Raw genomic sequence first — 18,482 nt, forward strand, 5'->3', positions numbered from 1 at the left:
GTCCAGTTAACTCAAAATTCAGCTGCAGATTTGAACACTTGTGAGCTCTGTAATCGAGAGTCGTGCTTGACAGTGTAGGTTTAAGAAGTCTTGCAGACGAGTTTGAAGTAAACTAAAGTTTGCTGTCATTCCTTCCCAGTTTCTACAATTAGAGATGTCTGTCAGGAAGAGCTGAAAATGCTCTGTGAAAGCCCTTCTTATGCTATTTTCAGTACAGAGCAATTGTGCTCCAGGCCTGCTAATATAAAAAGTTATGCCAAGCTCATCCTTAATTGCACAGCTGTAGTTCAGAATTTGGTCACACAGGAAACAAGGCAGGACATTTTCCCCTTAAACAGGGTTGCTTAGTTACTCAACTTAAATGTATGGTTCTGTGTAGCTCTTTATTAGGAACTGTGTTCTGTAAATTGAGTTAGTTAGAGAGAGACTCTTTCATGGATTTTTTTCTATGAGCATTCCCTGATGAATGAGCAGTGGAAGTATAAACATGGAGTGTAAGGCCTTTCAAGGGACTGTTTACTTCATGAGCGAATGGGGCGTTTCTGAGAATAAAGTGCATCTGAAAACAGAAAATCATTTTCCAGCAGATTTACATGTGAGGAGTTTTAGCCTCAGCTACTGCCAGAGTCTGTGTTAGAATTTTGCTTCTGGCCATCTCCAGTTTAAATAAAACAGAGCACACTATTGCTTTCCCTGCACATCGCAAACTCCCGGGAGGTTTGCTGGGAATTTCAGTCTATGAAACGTGTGGACTTAACTGTATTCATTGCTACTCTGTTCTGCAAGCTTAGTTCTTAGCTCTTTTGAAAGAGGCTTTCTCGGTAGCTTGTACCCTCTCCAGCCACCCTGGTGATTCAGAACCTGTTCCTGTAGCCCTTGCTGCTCTGGCAGCATTAGGAAATCAATTACTGCAGGTGCTTTGGCCTCATTCCATCTGACATCTTTTGAGCAGAATCTACACAAAATCTCTTTAATTTCCATCCAGTGATCAGCCAGTGTAGTGAAATGAGGCAACCAGGTGCCACTAATTGCCAGGTAGTGGGCATGAGCTTGTGTTAAGCCCACCTGTGCCCAATTAGGGCGGGCCCCAACTGCACATGAGCAGGATTAGGGGGCCAATAAAAGGTGAAGCCTGAAGCACAGACTCAGCTCAGGACTGAGCTAGCCAGCAGAGAGGTCATTAGCTCTTGGAGCAACAGCACTGATCCAGGCTAGTCAACTCTGAGGGCTATAGGTTCAGAGCACTATTCATGAGTCTTTGCTGGAACACCTGGTTGGACCTTGAAGCGCCATGCCCTAAAAGAGGTTTGTCTTGCTGCAAGGCAGAAATCATGTGTCTATTTCTTTCCTCATCACTTCTCATCAATTTCTTATTTAAAATGGCCACAATATTATCAATGGCTCAGGCCTGAGGATTGATTATCAGTAGTTCTTGCTGTGTATCTCCAGGACTCACACAAGTGTTCCGTGTGCTTAGCAATGCAGGAGAAATGTGAATGTGGAGAGAAAGGCTTTAAATACTTTAACTTCTTAGACCTGCTTTCAGAGGTTCAATTTTCTTTCTCTTTTAATGTAGATGGAAAGGTTGGAGATGAAGAAAAGGGTATGCCTGAATTAGATCTGTTGATAAATGCCTATTGCTCTCACCGAACTAAGGAGAGTTTCTGACTGTTGGGTGTTTGCTCTGTTTTATTCTCAGTAAAGCAAAGTTAAAATGCTTATAAATCCAAAGGGAAAGAAACAAAATTTTAAAAATCTAGACTTTTTGCTCCAGTTTATGTCCTAGAAAACACCTGTCTTCTAGGCTTTTTTCTAACTCTGCTTCTACTCTTCTGGCTCTGGAAAACAGTTCTGGCTTGCCTGAATTGTTGGGTTTTTTGTGGTACCAAAAATGACTTGTCAGTGATTGAAAGTTATCTCCGTGCAGTTGATGTGATTGAGGCTCTTTGTTGAGAGGATCCAGAGTTAAAACTGGCCACAAGTCATTTTGGCTGAAGATGGAAACCAACCGTAACATGAAATTTTTCACATTACTATTTTTGGTATTCACAGCACTTACTTACTGAAGTGGACCAAATCCTTAGGTCACTTTAAATGACTGATTTTCTTCTCTGATATTTAGGGATAACAAAAGGATTGATTGCAGTCATAGAGATTATTGATGGTCAGTAAGGGGTGGTTAGATACTGTCTCTTCCTGCACCAGCATGAAATGATAGGATGTGAACAAGGAGTGACTACATTCTAATTGAGCTTGCTCTAAGATACTGTATATGCTACATGCTTTCATGGATTCAGAAAGAGTCTGGAAAAAATGAAAAATCAAGGGCTAGTACTGTATTAACAGCATATTGTGTTTGTAGGCTGTGCTAGAAAATAGGTTTGAGTTTTTCCTGTTGAATGAATATGACTTTATTTTGGGTGTTGGAGTTGTCAGGCCTTAATTACGTCCTTTGAGTTCACAGCTTTAAAGGAAAGTCGATGCTAGTGTGATGGGCATTACCTTTCCAAATGTATTTTAATGTGGATTGAATGTACAGGATAATACTGAGTAATTGTTAAGTTTAACATTCTGGATCTCATTAAACATAAATATGTAGCAATTGCATAGTGTGATTTTCTTATTCAGGGAGAATCCCTAGGTAAGGAAGGGACTGATGCTGAGTGGTAATACAGAGCCTTCAGCAATTCCTGAAAGTTTAGACTCTGATCTTTGTTCTAGTAATGAATTAAAAAATGAAATATTAGTGTGCCAACAATTTTAATAGTCTTCTTCTGTAGTGAGTAGAATTTTATTTTTAAAAAATCTTAAATAATGCTGTGTATCTGCTAGACACTGATTTCATTTTTTAAAAGAGTTCTTCAAAATTTTGTTGTGTTCCCTATGACTGTTTAAATAAATCCAAACAAAACTACTTATCTGAATATATAAAAGCAAATTGAATATAAGATAAAATATTTAAGATAAAGGAGGAGCTGGCAGTTATTTCACAGGCTCATTCTGTAAAGGTTCAGCCTGGGTGTTTGTTTTCAAGGCAAGTGTGCTGTACTCCCAGCAGGGCAAGTCAAGTTTGTTTTTCAATGTAAAAGTCTTTCTGTCTCTGAAGTGGTAGGACCAAGTTATTGAACTTCTCTTAAAGCTGTGTTCTATTATTGAGAACATAAGTCCCCTCTCAGGTATTGTGGGAGACCTTTTTTCATTATAGTCACTCAAATTTATAACAGTTTGTGGGACAAGCTATTTTTATTATTAAACATTTGAGCAGCTGCTCAGATTGTATGCTGTGCAGTCATACAGTTTTATGCTCAGAACATCCAGCTTCCAACACTGCTCCCAACTAATTCAAATGTGCTAGTTAGATGGCATTTAGGGCTATATATAAGTATTGTGTTTGGTCTTTTCAAGTAATTGTGTATAGTAGAGGGATGTTATAGGCAATTCTTGATGACTGCAACTACCTCTAACTTCATGTCTTTGTTGTCAGGCAGCTTCTAGATGTGTGTGAGGCTACAGTCATGTTTGTAAGGGTCTGGTGGAAATGACAAAAAGAGTTCAGAAAGGTTAAGCACACTATTGTTAGTCCCAAAAGCAATGGTTGGGAAGGGCTGCTGTTGGGCAGTCTAACCCCCAGCTTGTCATGGGACTGTCTCCACTGAGGTGTCTTCATGTTGTATGTCAGTTCCCCAAACTTGAAGTTTCTCAGTAGCTAATTCAATAACATTTGTTCTCATTTTCATTGATCTTTCTGTTTACTTGAGCTGTACACTTGAAATAGAGAGCAATCCTCCAAGTGCTGTGACAGTGGCTTCAAGAGGGCAGGGGAAGGGTGAAAGGAAGATGGTCAGGCAGCTCTCCATTGGCAGAGGATGGGATTCTTCCAGCTGCTATTTTTGTTTTGGCTGAGGCTGTTTGACCTTGCTGACCATCTTACCTAGACAATGATTGAGGACTACTTCTGAGCTATGTCATTAAAAATAATTAGAAATGACAATAATGAAAATTAGCCATCAGAAGCCAAATGGATCTGAGCCATGTAACTGTTCCCTGAAGTCTGTTGAATGGATTTTAACTTTTCTCCCAGAGAGATAGGCCATTTATTTATCTGCCTCTGCCTTGATCATATAACTGTAAAGCAAATACACTAGTTAAATGAAACAGGTAAATTGATGGCAGGAACAAAAATGCTTTTCTGGAAGCTTTTAGATTTTTCATACATTATTGGTTTATTTACTAAACTTTATTTTCCTGATACCTACTGCTTTTTCTATAAAATAGCTGAAGTAAGGGCACTGCTACATCAGGATTACACTTACCAGTTCTGCTGCCTAAGCATAAAATACATCATAAAAACTGTAGATAGAGAAGCTTACTATTGCCTTTTCTGTGTTTCTTCAAGTATATTCAGTTTAGGGTGATTTGACTTCTGTGACTACTCCATTATGCTCAGGAATTTCAAGAGAAGTTGATTTTTGTTGAGAAACTTAGAACAAATAAATGTAGAACAAACAGGCCATGGGTCAGCATGTGGCTTCTCCCAGTGCCTCCAGTAGAGCAGAGGTTCCTTGTGTCAGTAGCACAGGTCAAGCACCCTCTGCAACATGTTCCTTGCTGGTTGCTGTTTGCCAGGGCAAGGGGCTCCTTTTTGATGAAACACATCATGGTAAGTGTCCTGTCTTAAAGGTTGGAATTACCATCTAGGTGCATGTCATTATTCTGGTAGTAATCTGCAGCATGAAATTGGAATAATTAAAATACTTAATAGATTTATACCCACATAAGGCTCACAGTCAAAACAAGGCTCTTTAAAACAACACAAATGGGGAGTAAATATTTCCTTCCTAAGTCACCTTTGATGCTGCTATTGTCCATCCTTGTTTATGTTGAATAATACAATTTATTATTGCTAAAATGATTTCTATTGAGTAACCTTTAAATAAACCTTCAGAAAAACATCTCATAACATTGCTGATGAGCATTCCTTATAATAAGCAAATAAAGGTAAGTTTCAAAAATGCAGAAATTGCAGTTTTAGGATGTTTCTGCTATGAAAAGATGTTTCAGAGTTTGCATTCTCTGCCAGTCCAACAACCAAAAAAAGATCTTTTATTTCCAAAATTTGTGAGCAGCATGCAGCATTTCTCCTTTGTTCTCTAGTGTTCTTTGCTCTGGTATTACTCTTTAGATTAAATAGCTTGTATTTCCTTCTTGATATTTACCCAAGTGTATTTCTAGAGAGCCTTCATTTTTCTAGACTAAATAATTCCAGCACTGTCATCTTTGTAGGATGGACTCTCCATCCTCCTGATGATGGGAATAACCTTTCTGTGCACTTGGCTTAGTCTCAGGATGCTCTTGCTCATGTATCCAGTATTTCTCACCAGGTCTGGCTGGTGCTGGGTGGTACAAGGCAGAGCTTGAGCTTACTGAGTTTTTATTGCTGCAGCTCATTGATTGTATTTTGGAAGGGATAAAAAAGGCATCACCCATGTATTGACAAGGTGTAACTTGTCTTTAAGATTTTTAATTGGAATTATTGTCTCCCTCTGAATGGTAATCTGTGTAGGACTCCAATTTTAAATTTATTTGTTCAGTGTTTGAATGTGAAACTAAATAAAGCTGTGACATTATCTGGTTTGATCTTTGGGAAGGGGAGGGAACAGTGGCAGGCAGCTTAACAAGCAATTGTATTTGGCTGCTACTGCCAAGGTTGAAATTATGTGAAATAATGTTTAATGTCTTATCTATGCAATAAAACTACATGTTTCTTCAGAAATGTTTTGTTGGTGCCATGAATGTGATCCACAGCGAGATTCCTGCTGCACATTTTCATTTATTTTCCTTCTTCCTTAGCTATAGAAACAATTTTGGCTATTGCTCTAATTTCTCATTTTCACTGAAATTTATCTCATGATAAATTTTATTGCTTTACCTGCTCACAGCCTCTGCAAATTGCTGAATTTTACTGCCTTTTCTCTGAGACTCTCTACATCCAGATTTCAATGCTGAGCATTGATTGTAAGCATAACATATAACTGTTTTGATTACAATCTGAAAATCCTTATATGTCTGTTGGAAGGCCAGTCCTGTGAAAACACTATTAACATGCAATTTACTTGTAATTTTGAAAATTCGCAACTAGAGGTTGGTCTGATATGAGTGAGGTTTTCATTGAGACATCCAGCAAGGAGAAAACGTCATCATGACATGATAGGTGATGGGGGAAACGCTCATTTGGAGAAAGAAAGTGAAAAGGAAAAGGGAAAAGGAATCATGATTATTCTTTTGATAAGGTATATGCAACTTGTGGAATTAAAACTTGTACCTGCTTTGGATTTCTTTTTGGTGGCATGTGCACTGATGCTATTCAGTGGTGAATAGCAAGACCATTCATGGAAAAAAAAACTCTCTGGAAGTTTGTACTCATGAGCTCTGTTGCCCTAAAAAAGTGTCTGTTGAATGGTCATTCGGTTAGCCAAATCCTGAACTTCTAGAAAACTAAAACACATCTGCTGGAAAAGTTAAAGTTGTGTCTGATAAGGTCTTTTTATTTTTATAGCATTCACTCTTTAAAATAAGAGCAGGGGAAAAAAAAATCATTATTTCATGTAGATATACAAACACTGCTTATCTTCCTACACAGTATGTGTGCAGGAAACTGCAATGAAATGAAAGGCGTAGTTTTCCAGATTACTTTTTTCAGATGGTTAATGCCTTTAACTGCTTTAAAATTATGCACAGAAAATATTCAATTTTTATATACCAAACTAGAGCATATAAGAATAAAAGAAATGCATACTGATAATTTGTTCATTAAACAGTTTTATTTAGACTACTTAGCATAGCAGAACAAGTGGGTTTGTGAAACTACAAGCTGTGTCAGTGATGGAAGGAAGGTGAGTGAATGAGCACCCATACAAGTTGTCTGTAACTTTCCTTCAGAACAAGCTTTGCCAATTTGTCTTCTAAAAAACCCAAATAATTGATGGACTTTTAAAATTAGTGTTAATTCAGGTGTCAGTCAGGCTGTTCATAAACATTAACAGCCTTAGGGTGTGTTGTGCTATCCTTACCCTTGGTGTTGAGAAGTTTGGTTGTGTGGTGAAACTCCTGAGCTGAACAGCAAAGCTGTTGCTAGAGGAAATTTCTGTGCCACTGAGATGTACTTTGGAGGCTTCACTTAAATGGAGATCTGAATAAAAGCTTTGCTGTTTTGATCTTCCTTCATAGGTCTTGTTTGTGCTGGGTTAGTTATAGTCTGCAATTAGCTACAGTGCAATTCTTTTTAAGTCAATGAATGTGTAATTTTTATAGGATGCTGGGAAATAGCATTTTACCTCAGCTTGCTCTTGTGTTTAATTTATAGATTATTTTCTGCTGGGATATTTGTGCAAAGTGTTTAGACCTCTCAACTGAAATTGATAATCCAGCATTTCTTTCCTTGGCTAGAATCCAATTAGAATATGTTGATTCTTAAAAAATGGGTTGTAGCCATCCTTGCAACTGGGACCATGTCAGTAGGATGAGAGGAGCATCTAAACGACTTTAAAAATGTGAACTGCAATCTCATATGCAGCTCTCTGTGATGAAATGAGAAAGAGAATGGTTGTCTCTTATCACACTATTTCAGTGGTACCGAGAGGCTCTTTGAAAATGAGAAACACTTCTTAATTAACTTTTGTTTCTGTGTGCTTTAAAGAGGTAATATTTCTATTTAATGAAGAAAACCAAATCATTCACAAACTACAGTCATCACATGTAGTATACGTGCTTTCCTATATTTTAAGACTACACCTATGCATTTGCTAGCTCTGCATGTATTGCTTTATGTCTTTGAACCTATCTTTTGAGTAAACCAACAAAATCTTATTTTCTTTCGTTATTCTGCTCTGCTTCCATTGATGACTCTAAACTTTTGACTCCAGACTGGCAATATGAGGGTAAGGTGTCAAAATGTAACTTCCTGAACATTGCTTGTCTGTTTTTCATTTTTCCTTTCCTTAGAACATTATTACAATTCTGTTAATTTTCTTTAACCTAGATCCTTTTGTTGCGATTAAGTTAAATTATGCTTGTTTCTGTTGTGAAGCTTTAATTATAATTTGTATCTTTTAATCATCCCTCTGTTATTTCTTTGGGTTAAATTACCATCCTATTATCTCTGTCCTGAAGAATGTCTGCTTAAGGGAATCCCTTGTGGTATCTCTGGAGCAAGACAGAAACAGGTTTACAGTGTAGCCATCAAGCTGTACAGTGGTGGTTTATGACTACAATTTGGGGGATGGGGGTGTTCATGATCTGGAAAGGAAGGCTCATCTAAGACATAACACAAAAAAAACATGTGAAGGTTTTTCTCTTTAAGTGTTTGTTTTAAATACAGATCAGCATCTGAGATGTTAAATCCTTACTTTAAAATTCTCCTTTGCTTTATAAAGTTTATCTGAGTCAGAGATAAGAAAGCAGCTGATTTTGATCCTCTGTGAGTGTAGCTTAGCTAGCAGTTGTAGCTTGTATGTCCATCATATATAAGTGAATATTGTCTTCAGTATGCCAAATATAATGATTTGTTTTTTTAAAAAAAACAGTAACAACTCCCACAGATCTTTCTTCTGGAATTAGAAATAACTTTTCTTTCCATCTTTATAGATTGCAAGTTGGCCAGAACAGGTCCTCCAGCCACAATAGTTCCTATTGATGAAGAAAGTCGGAACGGTGAGTGCAGTTCTGTTTTCGTGCCACCCCTGTGGTTACCCTGGGGCTGCTGATAAGGGGCGTAGAGTCATTTGTGGGGCACTGGAGCATCCCACTCAGCAGGGAGGAGCCCTGTGCTTCAGTTATATGGATTCATCTCAGAAAACCTGGTAACAAAGGACTGCGGGTGGAAAGGTGACAGCAATCTAAAATTTTGAGAGGTGTCATTTCTTCCTGAAAATTGTATGTGTTGATGGCTTTGGAGTTTGACTTTATAAGTCATGTGAATATGCATTCAGTTTTAACCAGTCTTTAGACCACGATTATTGGTAATACATCAGTAGTTTACCTGACTTGCTTTTACTCTACTGGCATGTTTTTCACCATCTTACTTCTTACGTTGGTGTGATGTTGCCAGAGGTTAAAGTTTGGGCCAGTCTTTGCATTAGTTTTTGGTGTGGCTAGGTAAAGGTGTGTGCCTGAAGTCAGTAGAATAGTTTATCAAAAACATTTTCAAATAATTTGCTATTCAGTGTCAAAATTGACACTATATGATTTTTAAAAGTTACAGCAAAACTACAGTAACAGACATATGGATGATATGCTATGATTCTGTGCAGGTTACAAGTTATGCAGCATCCCCAATGACAAAACTTTGTATTGGAATTGTCAATAGATGCAGAGAAAGTCACCTTTATATTTGTTTATATTCTTATATATCTTATATATCTGTTTATATTCTTATATATACAAATATGTCTCTAGGTCACTACTAACTAGTTTATTTTAGTTCCTTGTGCTGCACCTGTTAAAGATCTGTTGCTGATGTTGGACTGTGTTTTTTAAGGTTTTAGAATGAAAATCTCTCTCTTTTTTAAGAGTGAAGATCTCAAAACAACTGAGTTAACACCTCTGTGCAATGTTTCACCCAGAGCACATATTAGTTGTATTCTGGCAATAATGTCTTCCCTGAGCCTTCTCTTCAGGCTAAATAACCCCAGTTCCCTCAGTTACTCCTCGTACATCCTCCAAACCCCTCACCAGCCTCACAGCTCTTCTCTGGACACACTCCCAGGACCTCAATGTCTTTCCTATATTGTGGCTCCAAAAACTGAACGCAATACTCAAGCTGGGGCCTCACCAGGGCTGAGCTCATTGGAGATGTTGGATACTTATACAAACACAAGTAAATGCAGGAATGAGATTTCATAGCAGTAGGAGGCTTTGGTGTTATTTTGGTATCTTTTCATCTTTTGCTATCTTGGCAGCAGTTATTTGTCAGCCTGACTTCCTGAGAAAGCAAAAAATGTGTGATGACTAGAAATACCCATCAATAACTCATTGTCATAAGGGATTAAATGCAAAATATAGCACAAATATACAGAAAACTAGGCTGTGGGGGTTTTTGTTTTGGTTTGGGTTTTATTGTTTGTTTTTTTTTTGTCCTGGTACAATTGGAGAACTTATTTTCTGTTTAATTGCATGTAATGCTGTAAGAATAGACCTGATTCCCAAGGTATATTGACAATGTCACTGAAAATTTCCCTGCCATACCAAACTACTTTAACTTGTTTTTCTGAGGCAGTTGATAGGGATTGAAGAAAATGTCTCTACAGGCATAAAATCTGTAGTCTTGCTTCCAAGATGGACTCAAGTGTACCAGTACATTTTCTCTGAACTCTGTGTGATGGCTTCTGCCCAGCTAGGACTTAATAAAATTTTCAGTGACTGCCAGCATGGGCTGGAATTGAACTAATGAGCCTTAAAGATTAAAGGTCCTCCAATCATTTGCTGTGTGGATCCAATACTGATTTCAGTCAAGCTGATTCAAGACATTTTGGTTAAGGGGAAAAATGGATTAAGTTAAAATAGCATTTTCATATGCAGAAGGCTGTTGTTGTTGAACCGAAGGTGTATGGAGAACAACACTTGTAAGGAGTTTTGGCTCTATGGTCTTTTTGTACTCTTCTGTTCCAGAGTAAGGAAGAATTAATAACTGGAAGGATGTTTCTACATCTTAATTTCTTGGAGTACATCTTTCATACAGATATAATGTCTCTGACAATATTACTGTTTTGAAATTCCTTAATCTGAGAATATTTTAGTTTTGCAGCTCAATTTTGAAAGTGCCACCAAGGTGGTACCAACAGATTGCAAGTCAGGCAATGTGACACCCATATATAAGAAGGGATGGAAGGATAATCCAAGAAATTACAGGCCTGTCAATTTGTATGCAGTGCTGGGGAAGCTGATGGAGCAGATAATACTGAGTACTATTATACAGCACGTGAAGAATAAGCAGGTGATCAGGCCCAGGCAGCCTGGGTTTATGAAAGGCAGGTCCTGTTTGGCAAACCTCATCTCCTCTTATGACAGGGCAGCCTCCTTATTTGATGAGAGAAAGGCTGTGGATGTTGTCTATCTTGACTTTAACAAGGCATTTCACACAGTTTACCACAGCATTCTCAGAGAAATTGACTACTTTGGCTTGGATGGGTATATACTTTGGGTGAAAAAATGCTTGGAATGCCAAGCCCAGAGAGTTGTGGTCAATGGAGTTCAATTCAGTTGGTAGCCTGTCATGAGTGGTGTCCCCCAAAGCTCAGAGCTGGAGCCACTCCTGTTTAACATCTTTGTCTATGATGTGGACAAGGGAACAAGAGCACCCATAGTAAATTTGCAGATGACACTAAGCTGGGTGGACATGTTGACCTGCCTGAGGGTAGGGAGCCTCTACAGAGGGTTACAGACAGGCTTGATCAATGTGCCAAGGAAAATTGCATGAGTTCCAATAAAGCCAAATGTCAGGTCCTGCACTTTGGGCACAACAATGCCCAGCAGTGCTACAGGCTGGGGGAGGAGTGGCTGGAGAGCTGCCCAGCAGAGAGCGACCTGGGGATGCTGATTGACAGCTGGATGCACATGAGCCAGCAGTGCAGCCAAGGGGGCCAGTGGCATTCTGGCTTGTATAAGGAATAGTGTGACCTGTATAAAGAATAGGGAGGTGATCTTATGTCTTATATACACCTTGAGTACTGTCTTGGGGCCCTCACTTGTATTTGAGGCCCCTCACTACAGAAAATCATGGAGCTACTGCAGCATGTCCAAAGAAGGGCAGCAAAGGTGATGAAGTGTTTGGAGCACACATCTTAGAAGGGGTGGCTGAGGGGTCTGGGGTTGTTCAGCCTAGAGAAAGAGAGTCCATACTGGTCTCTACAACTAATTTAAAGCAGGTTGTTAAGACATGAGGATTGTTCTGTTCAGTGAAGTTACAAGTGATAGAAAGAGTCAATGGCCTCATGTTGCAGCAGGGGAGGTTTAGTTTGGATGTCAGGCAGAATTTCTTCACTGAAAACATTGCCAGGCTTTGGAACAGGCTGTCCAGGGCAGTGGCAGAGTCACCACCCCTGGGGGTATTTGAAAGGTATAGACCTAGTGCTTAGGGATGTGGCTTAATTAAGATCTTGTCAGTGTAGGTTAATGATTAGACTCCATGAGCTTGAAAGTTCTTTTCAACAAAGGTAATTTTGTGATTCTGTATAATTGCTTTAAAATCCTATTTAATTTTTTTTTTTTATAAAAGTCCACTTCAGGTCAACTGAAGTTACTAAAACCCAGTGTGTTTTTTCAACACACAGATTTAGTTGTGAGAAGTGTGTTATTTTACATCCTAAGGATTTGCATTTTAACAGTTGCTGAGTGCTAATTAGTGGAACTAAAATCTGCAGCAATTAATCTTTGCATTTGTCCCTCTTAAAGTCTTAGGAGGGGGAATGGGCTGAGATGAGAGGTGTCAAAGGAATTTCAGTACAATAGTGTCCTGTATACCCCTTAACTCTCTTTAGATGTGTGTGGCAAATATACAAACCACCATAAGTTAGAATACTAGTCTATAAAATTTTGTGAAGTCATGTACATGTAATTAAAACTCATGTATATTTTTTATACTGACAATTAAAACAGTGCATGTCAAGCTTCTGCTTTCCATGTTTTTTTAGGAAAAGCAGCACTGGGCAGGAAGGGAGGTACCACCCATCAGACAGTAGTGAAGTGTCCTGGTGCAGCCTTATCACTTTTGGAAGGAAACTGTCTAAACTGTTTCCATTGAAGGATTATTTGTGGAGCATGCAGGTTCACGTGTCTGTAGGCCTATAAAGTCTTTACAACTGTGCATAAGGCTCCCTCCTTGGAGTTGTTGCCTTGGTGCTTTGTTTACCAGGAGTGAGGTGAGTCAGCTGACACTCAGTGGAGATAATATAAATTATAAATGAGATTAGCCAAAGCCTCGTGTACTCAGCACCTGAACAGGACTTAAAGATGTTCCAGGGGGATTACCAGGACTAAAATAGAGCAGAACTTTAAACCCTAGGTCTAGGTTTCTTGCCACAGGAGGGAGGACTTGGTGTTCATATAATCTGTAGAGATGCTAGCATGTTGCATAGAGGTGTTAAAATTTATTAAGTTATATGTTCTTCTAAGTTATTGTCTTTATGAGCCTCTCTATCTTTAATAATAAACCAACATATTTCATCTGTTACTTGCTATCATTCAAAAATCAGCAAGGTGATTTTGAGAAAAAAAGTCTCTCAAGTCTTGGATATTTGCATACTTGTGGGAATGAAAGAGGCAAAGGTGTAATGGACTGTAACTTTGTCTTGATTTTTCCTAGTTTCTCCCTAAAGGAGAATTTGTGGACTCTTTGCATTTAACTTTCCCTAGATGCAGTATTTCTTCTGCAGCCGTTAACAAGAGGATTTCCATAGTGGACAAAAATCAAGTTAATCACTTGTGTTTATCATTCATGTGAAATGTTTCCAAGGAGAAAGTGCTTCAGGGGATTGACAGCCTGAATTCTGCAGCTATCTGTATTGCTTACGTATCTGCATATAGATTTTTCTCACATCTTTAGACTATCTTAGAGCTTCCTGAAGTATTTGTGAATGCTTTTTACCAGCTGTGGAGAGTATTCCTTTTCAGATACATCTTCACCAAACTTAAATCTGGTTTCCATAGCAATGGAGATATGCTATGTTAGTGATGTGTACCATAAAGTCCAAGTCTTGCAGCCAATAAATCCAATAAATAAATCTTTGCATTAAGTACTATCTTTCTGTACAAGGGAAAATGGAGTTCAAATCAACTTTGCTCCTGAACCAGCAACTTTTCTTCAATTATAAAACTTATTGCTCTTACTTTAAAGGTAGTGCTGCTTTCTTGGTTACATCTGAGAAAGCTTTAATAAGTCTTGATACTTGTCAGTGGAGGATTGCAGTCCAGTCTGGTGATACCAGTGACCTACTGATGCAATCCAGGTAGCTAATGTGACTGTAACATTGAGCATCAGTGGTCTTTGGCTGTATTCGTGTGCTGATACTAATCTGTGAGTGTTAATGTTGGCTCTGTGTAACATTATATTAGCCAGCAATACAAAGTCATCTGGATCAAGCCTTGGCACATAATAACATTGTCAAATTAGGACATACAGTATGGAGCTTATTCTGGCTTTACAGTTTTATATAGGAAGAAAGTTGATATGTTAGCTCTAATATCTGCCAGATTAAGTAGCTGCTCCTAGAGGGATTTACCCTTTCAGAATGTTTTAGACAATTTTAACAGGTGGATTTGTATGAATTTGTGGATGCCATGTAGCTGCAGACTGAACTTGCCACATTGCAGGATGATGCATAGTTCAGCCCTACCTTCCCACAGGCTGACTGATTTGGTAGCCTGGGTGTTTCCTTGTGATGCTTCCCTAAAACATCATGAAGGCAAACAAGTGTTCCATTGGCTGGGCTAGGTTGAGTCTAGGTGTAGCTCTGCAGATACAGTCAGTTCCCAAGGCCACCCAAAAAGGAAAACCCACAGCTTAATGTCCACAGCCCTGGCAGACACTGTTCTGGATCACTCAGGGTGTTCTTGTGCCATTTAGGAGGGTGCTGGTAAGAGAAAGGAAGTCAGCTTGGGCCATAGAAAATCCACTGGGAACAATGTGCAATCCAGGAAAGTTTTTTCAGTAGCATGGGAAAAGGGGTTTCCAAGACTGCTCTTTGGCTTGTAGGTGGGAAGTGTGCAGCAGAGTGCAATTGCAGGGTATCAGGGGAGACTCATTTGTAGCTCACTTGGTTTATTCTTCTGGCAGGACTATTTACACTCAAGGATTTTCTGAATGCTCTGTTTCAAGTGCTGTCCTGCAATTTCAAAATTGGAAATTGTCCAAAATGGACAAAAATTGGCTAGTTTGCCTCAGCTTAATTGTGAACTTTTAGGTTAGGTTATTCCTCTTTTTCTGTCCTGACTTACGTACTTTGTTGCCAGAGATAAAAATTTTCTTTTGGATTCAGATACAGCCAATTAAGGCTAAAGCTTATTTGATCTCAATCAGCTGTCCCAAGAATCATTATCAAATACAACAATAGGAATTTTATGAGACCAGAACAAATTTCTATTTCAAGAAAGGATAAATTGCCTGTAAGAGTTTAGGTGCTTTTCTTGTCAGGTAAGAAGGCTTAGAGTCTAGCAGATAAATGATGAATGTAAGAACTAGAAGTTAGAAAATTCTCCCAGCAGATAAATGATGAATGTAAGAACTAGAAGTTAGAAAATTCTCCCAGCAGATAAATGATGAATGTAAGAACTAGAAGTTAGAAAATTCTCTTATACTCTTGTCATAGTTTCAGTGGACCAAGATAGTTTTTGATACAAGTGCGGGGACCTAAAGAGAAGGTCTTTAGGACCCTGATGGATCCGATAGCGGTGTAACACAGAGGGGTCAGTATTCCCTCCCAGTTCCTACCCATACTCTATAAATAAAGTCAGGCAGACTTGAGATCCTGCCCTCTCCTTTTCCTGCTCCGTGCTTTGCTGCTGTTCCCCTGGGCTTCTTTGCCCCCAGCTCCCAACCTGCTCTTCACCACCCACATCCATGGGGTTCTGGACAGAGCCATGGAGCCCTCTCCTGAGTCGGCCCTGCTGCAGGGGGCCCTCAGGCACCTGTCTCTGCTCTTCTCCTGTTCTACTAAACCTGTTTCAGTTTTAATTTCCATCTTTTAAGTCTCTAGTCCTTATTCCCCTTTTATCTTCCCACGGGATGGTGGAGGGGTGTTTTGGTTTGGTTTTTGTAACTGTTTTTCCTCCTGTTCTTGCTGTTAGCAGCTGGCTCAGACACGTTGGTAATGTAAACTAGTGCAACAAAACATCACTTCTTAGTCAAAAAATTAATTTAATGAATAAATCCATGAGATGGGAAAAGAGGCCTAAATTTATGGAAATTATTTTTGTTTCATTCTGGCCTTTTTATTCATTTCCATTCAGAATTTACACATTCCTAGGATTTTGGTATTAACGGTTTCATTGAAAAGTCATGAATCAATTTGGTGTTTAATGCTATTTTTCTACCACAGATTTAAATTCATACTCATGCATTTTTCCATGGAGGACAAATGTGTAAAGTCTTGAAGTTGTAAGATGAATGAGCTTATTATTCCACTTTTATTCACGGGGAGAGACATTAGCAGTGGGCAGTATTTATGCAGAGCTGTTGTTGAAATTCTTCCTAAGTCTCCTTTTTCAGTAATTGTTTTTAATTATGCCTATTAAGAAAAAAAACCCAAAAAACAAAAGGAATGGAAGTAGGGGAGAGAAGTAATCCTTTCAGAAACAGATTAGCTTGTTCTTGAGGACAGAAAATAGAGTAAGTGATAGAATTGGAAGTTTTGAAAATGTTTTGTGCTCTCAGCTGTCTGAAAAGATATCGTAACCTGGTATGTGTGTTCTTGGGGCTGGTGGTGAAACAGATATCCTTAAATTACCTCCAGGGCTGAGAGTGTGTTTCCTTTTATTTTCATCATTAGCTCTGCCATCTACCACTGTAGGTTCTTAGGACCTTCATGTAGTCATCTATGCATTGTCTGTGCACAATTTCAGGTGTCACATTTTGGCTCAAGTATTTTCTGAAATACTTTTTGACCATTTTCTGTCAAAAAGATTTTTTTTTTGACAGTTTTCTGTCAACTGCCCCAGTGTACCCACAGGCACTAAGTCACCTGCAATATACTGAGTTTTGCACTCTAAATATTGAATCACTGTAGGAGTTACAAGCAGCTCAGGTAAGACACAATTCTTCCCTAGTATTGATGGGAAGTTTCCTCCTGAGGAAACAAGATTTGCATTTGGCACACTGCTCATCTGGAGAAAAATCTCTTCCCCAGAGCATGTCACCATCACTGTAGTGGGTATCTGTTACTGTTCTCTATCCACCACCACCAAGTCAGCCATTCTTGTTTTGTGTCTTCCCCTGCCCATTCCTATAAGCAACTCTCTTCCCCTAATGTGGGATTTCATGATATTTATGTGAATGCCAGGAAAAACAAGTGGCAGAGCAGGGAATAGATTTGACCTTCTGGTAGAAAGGGGTAGGTCAAGAAGTATTTTTGCAGAGTTTCAGAGAAATATGAAACAGTCTGAAAGAGGAATAGAGGGTTCATAGGAATGGGTGAGCCTGCCTCAGCCACCTTCTAAGGGAGATTAAACCTGAGGCTGTTCTGAGTGGCCCAGCCCTCAGCAGTGTGAATCCAGTGAGTGTTGAGAACTCAGATCTCCTCTTAGGCCACCAGCAAAGCTCCCACTGATGCTGGAGTGCATAGATCTTCTTTTGCCTTTTGAGAAATGCTTTTTATTCTCTCTGTGTCAGACAACAGAGTTCCTACCTACAGTGTGGTGCAATTGAGCTGGTGTGACCCCAGCCCTGGTGGAGCAGTGTCCCTTCTGACCAAGCCATAGTCCCTCAGGACCTGAGCAGGGTGGGCAAAGCAGATTGGTACTAACAAGGTCAGTCAGGAGTTGCAGGCTCAGCAATGTGATGAAGCAGGTCCATGTCCAGGGGATTTTAACTTTATTCCAGTTTTGAAACTCTAGTAGTTACTCTAGTAACATTGAAGTATTGCTTGTTTAGAAGAGCAGAGTGCTTGTACCAGCGGATTAATTCAATTAATTATGCATTTCAAAGCTTTGCATGGCTCAGACATAAATAATACTAGTTAGTTTTTGTTATGTGGTCTCATGTGATAATTCCTTCTATTCTTTTAGATTTTCTCAGTCATGGTAATCAAGCCAAATAATATCCTCCACGGTGCTGGTATTTCTCTTCTATATTCACTTACTGTTTTTCATCATTACTCTGGTATTCTGCATTTTATCCTAATGATGCAGCTTTAGAAAAACACAGCCTGATTAAAATAAATACATGTCTCAACCTGGATATCTGCCTCTAATTTATACCATTAGTATGTTCCTAGTGGTGATTCTCTTCCTCTGATAAACCCTTTTTTCTGTAGCTGTTTTAAAGAGCCCTGGTCAACTAAATGGTCAGATGGGACAAGATATTTTTGGGTATTTGCTGAGGGAATAACACTTCTGGCAGCTGTGAATTCTCTGAGATGCTTTGATGCTCTTTGTCATCAGGAGTTTGTGCTGTTTTAAGACCCAGCTTGATTCACCACCCCTCAGAAAAGAGTTCTACTGTATAAACCTGGTGTGTTATTGTTGTCTGTGGGACCATAGGGGGGGAGCCATGGCTGCAGTACTGAATGTGTTCAGAATAAATGTGATGCCAAACTTCTTCAGAGTGCTAAGACTTGTAGAGCCTAATTTAATTTTTCTTTGCATAATTATTTTATGTCAAGTTCTAAATCAGCCCAAATGTATATTAGCTCTTTTCAGAAAAATAATTACACATGGCTGCTGCCAGGCATTCTATTTTATTTTGCACGAGACCAGTGAAAAATCTGGAAGAAAAA

The 18,482-nt window shown here is 39.0% G+C and overlaps 1 protein-coding gene across 1 annotated transcript in view; it reads left to right on the top strand.

Moving 5' to 3' along the window:
• PCDH15 (protocadherin related 15) overlaps positions 1–18,482 on the top strand; it is a 350,336-nt gene that overhangs the window by 66,341 nt on the left and 265,513 nt on the right. Inside the window, exon 3 of the mRNA XM_030453000.1 lies at positions 8,644–8,709. Coding sequence (XP_030308860.1) covers positions 8,644–8,709 — 66 coding nt within the window. The remainder of the gene's footprint in view (positions 1–8,643; positions 8,710–18,482) is intronic.

This window comes from Calypte anna, chromosome 6 (genome assembly GCF_003957555.1).
Source record: "Calypte anna isolate BGI_N300 chromosome 6, bCalAnn1_v1.p, whole genome shotgun sequence".
NCBI classification, from domain to species: Eukaryota; Metazoa; Chordata; class Aves; order Apodiformes; family Trochilidae; genus Calypte; species Calypte anna.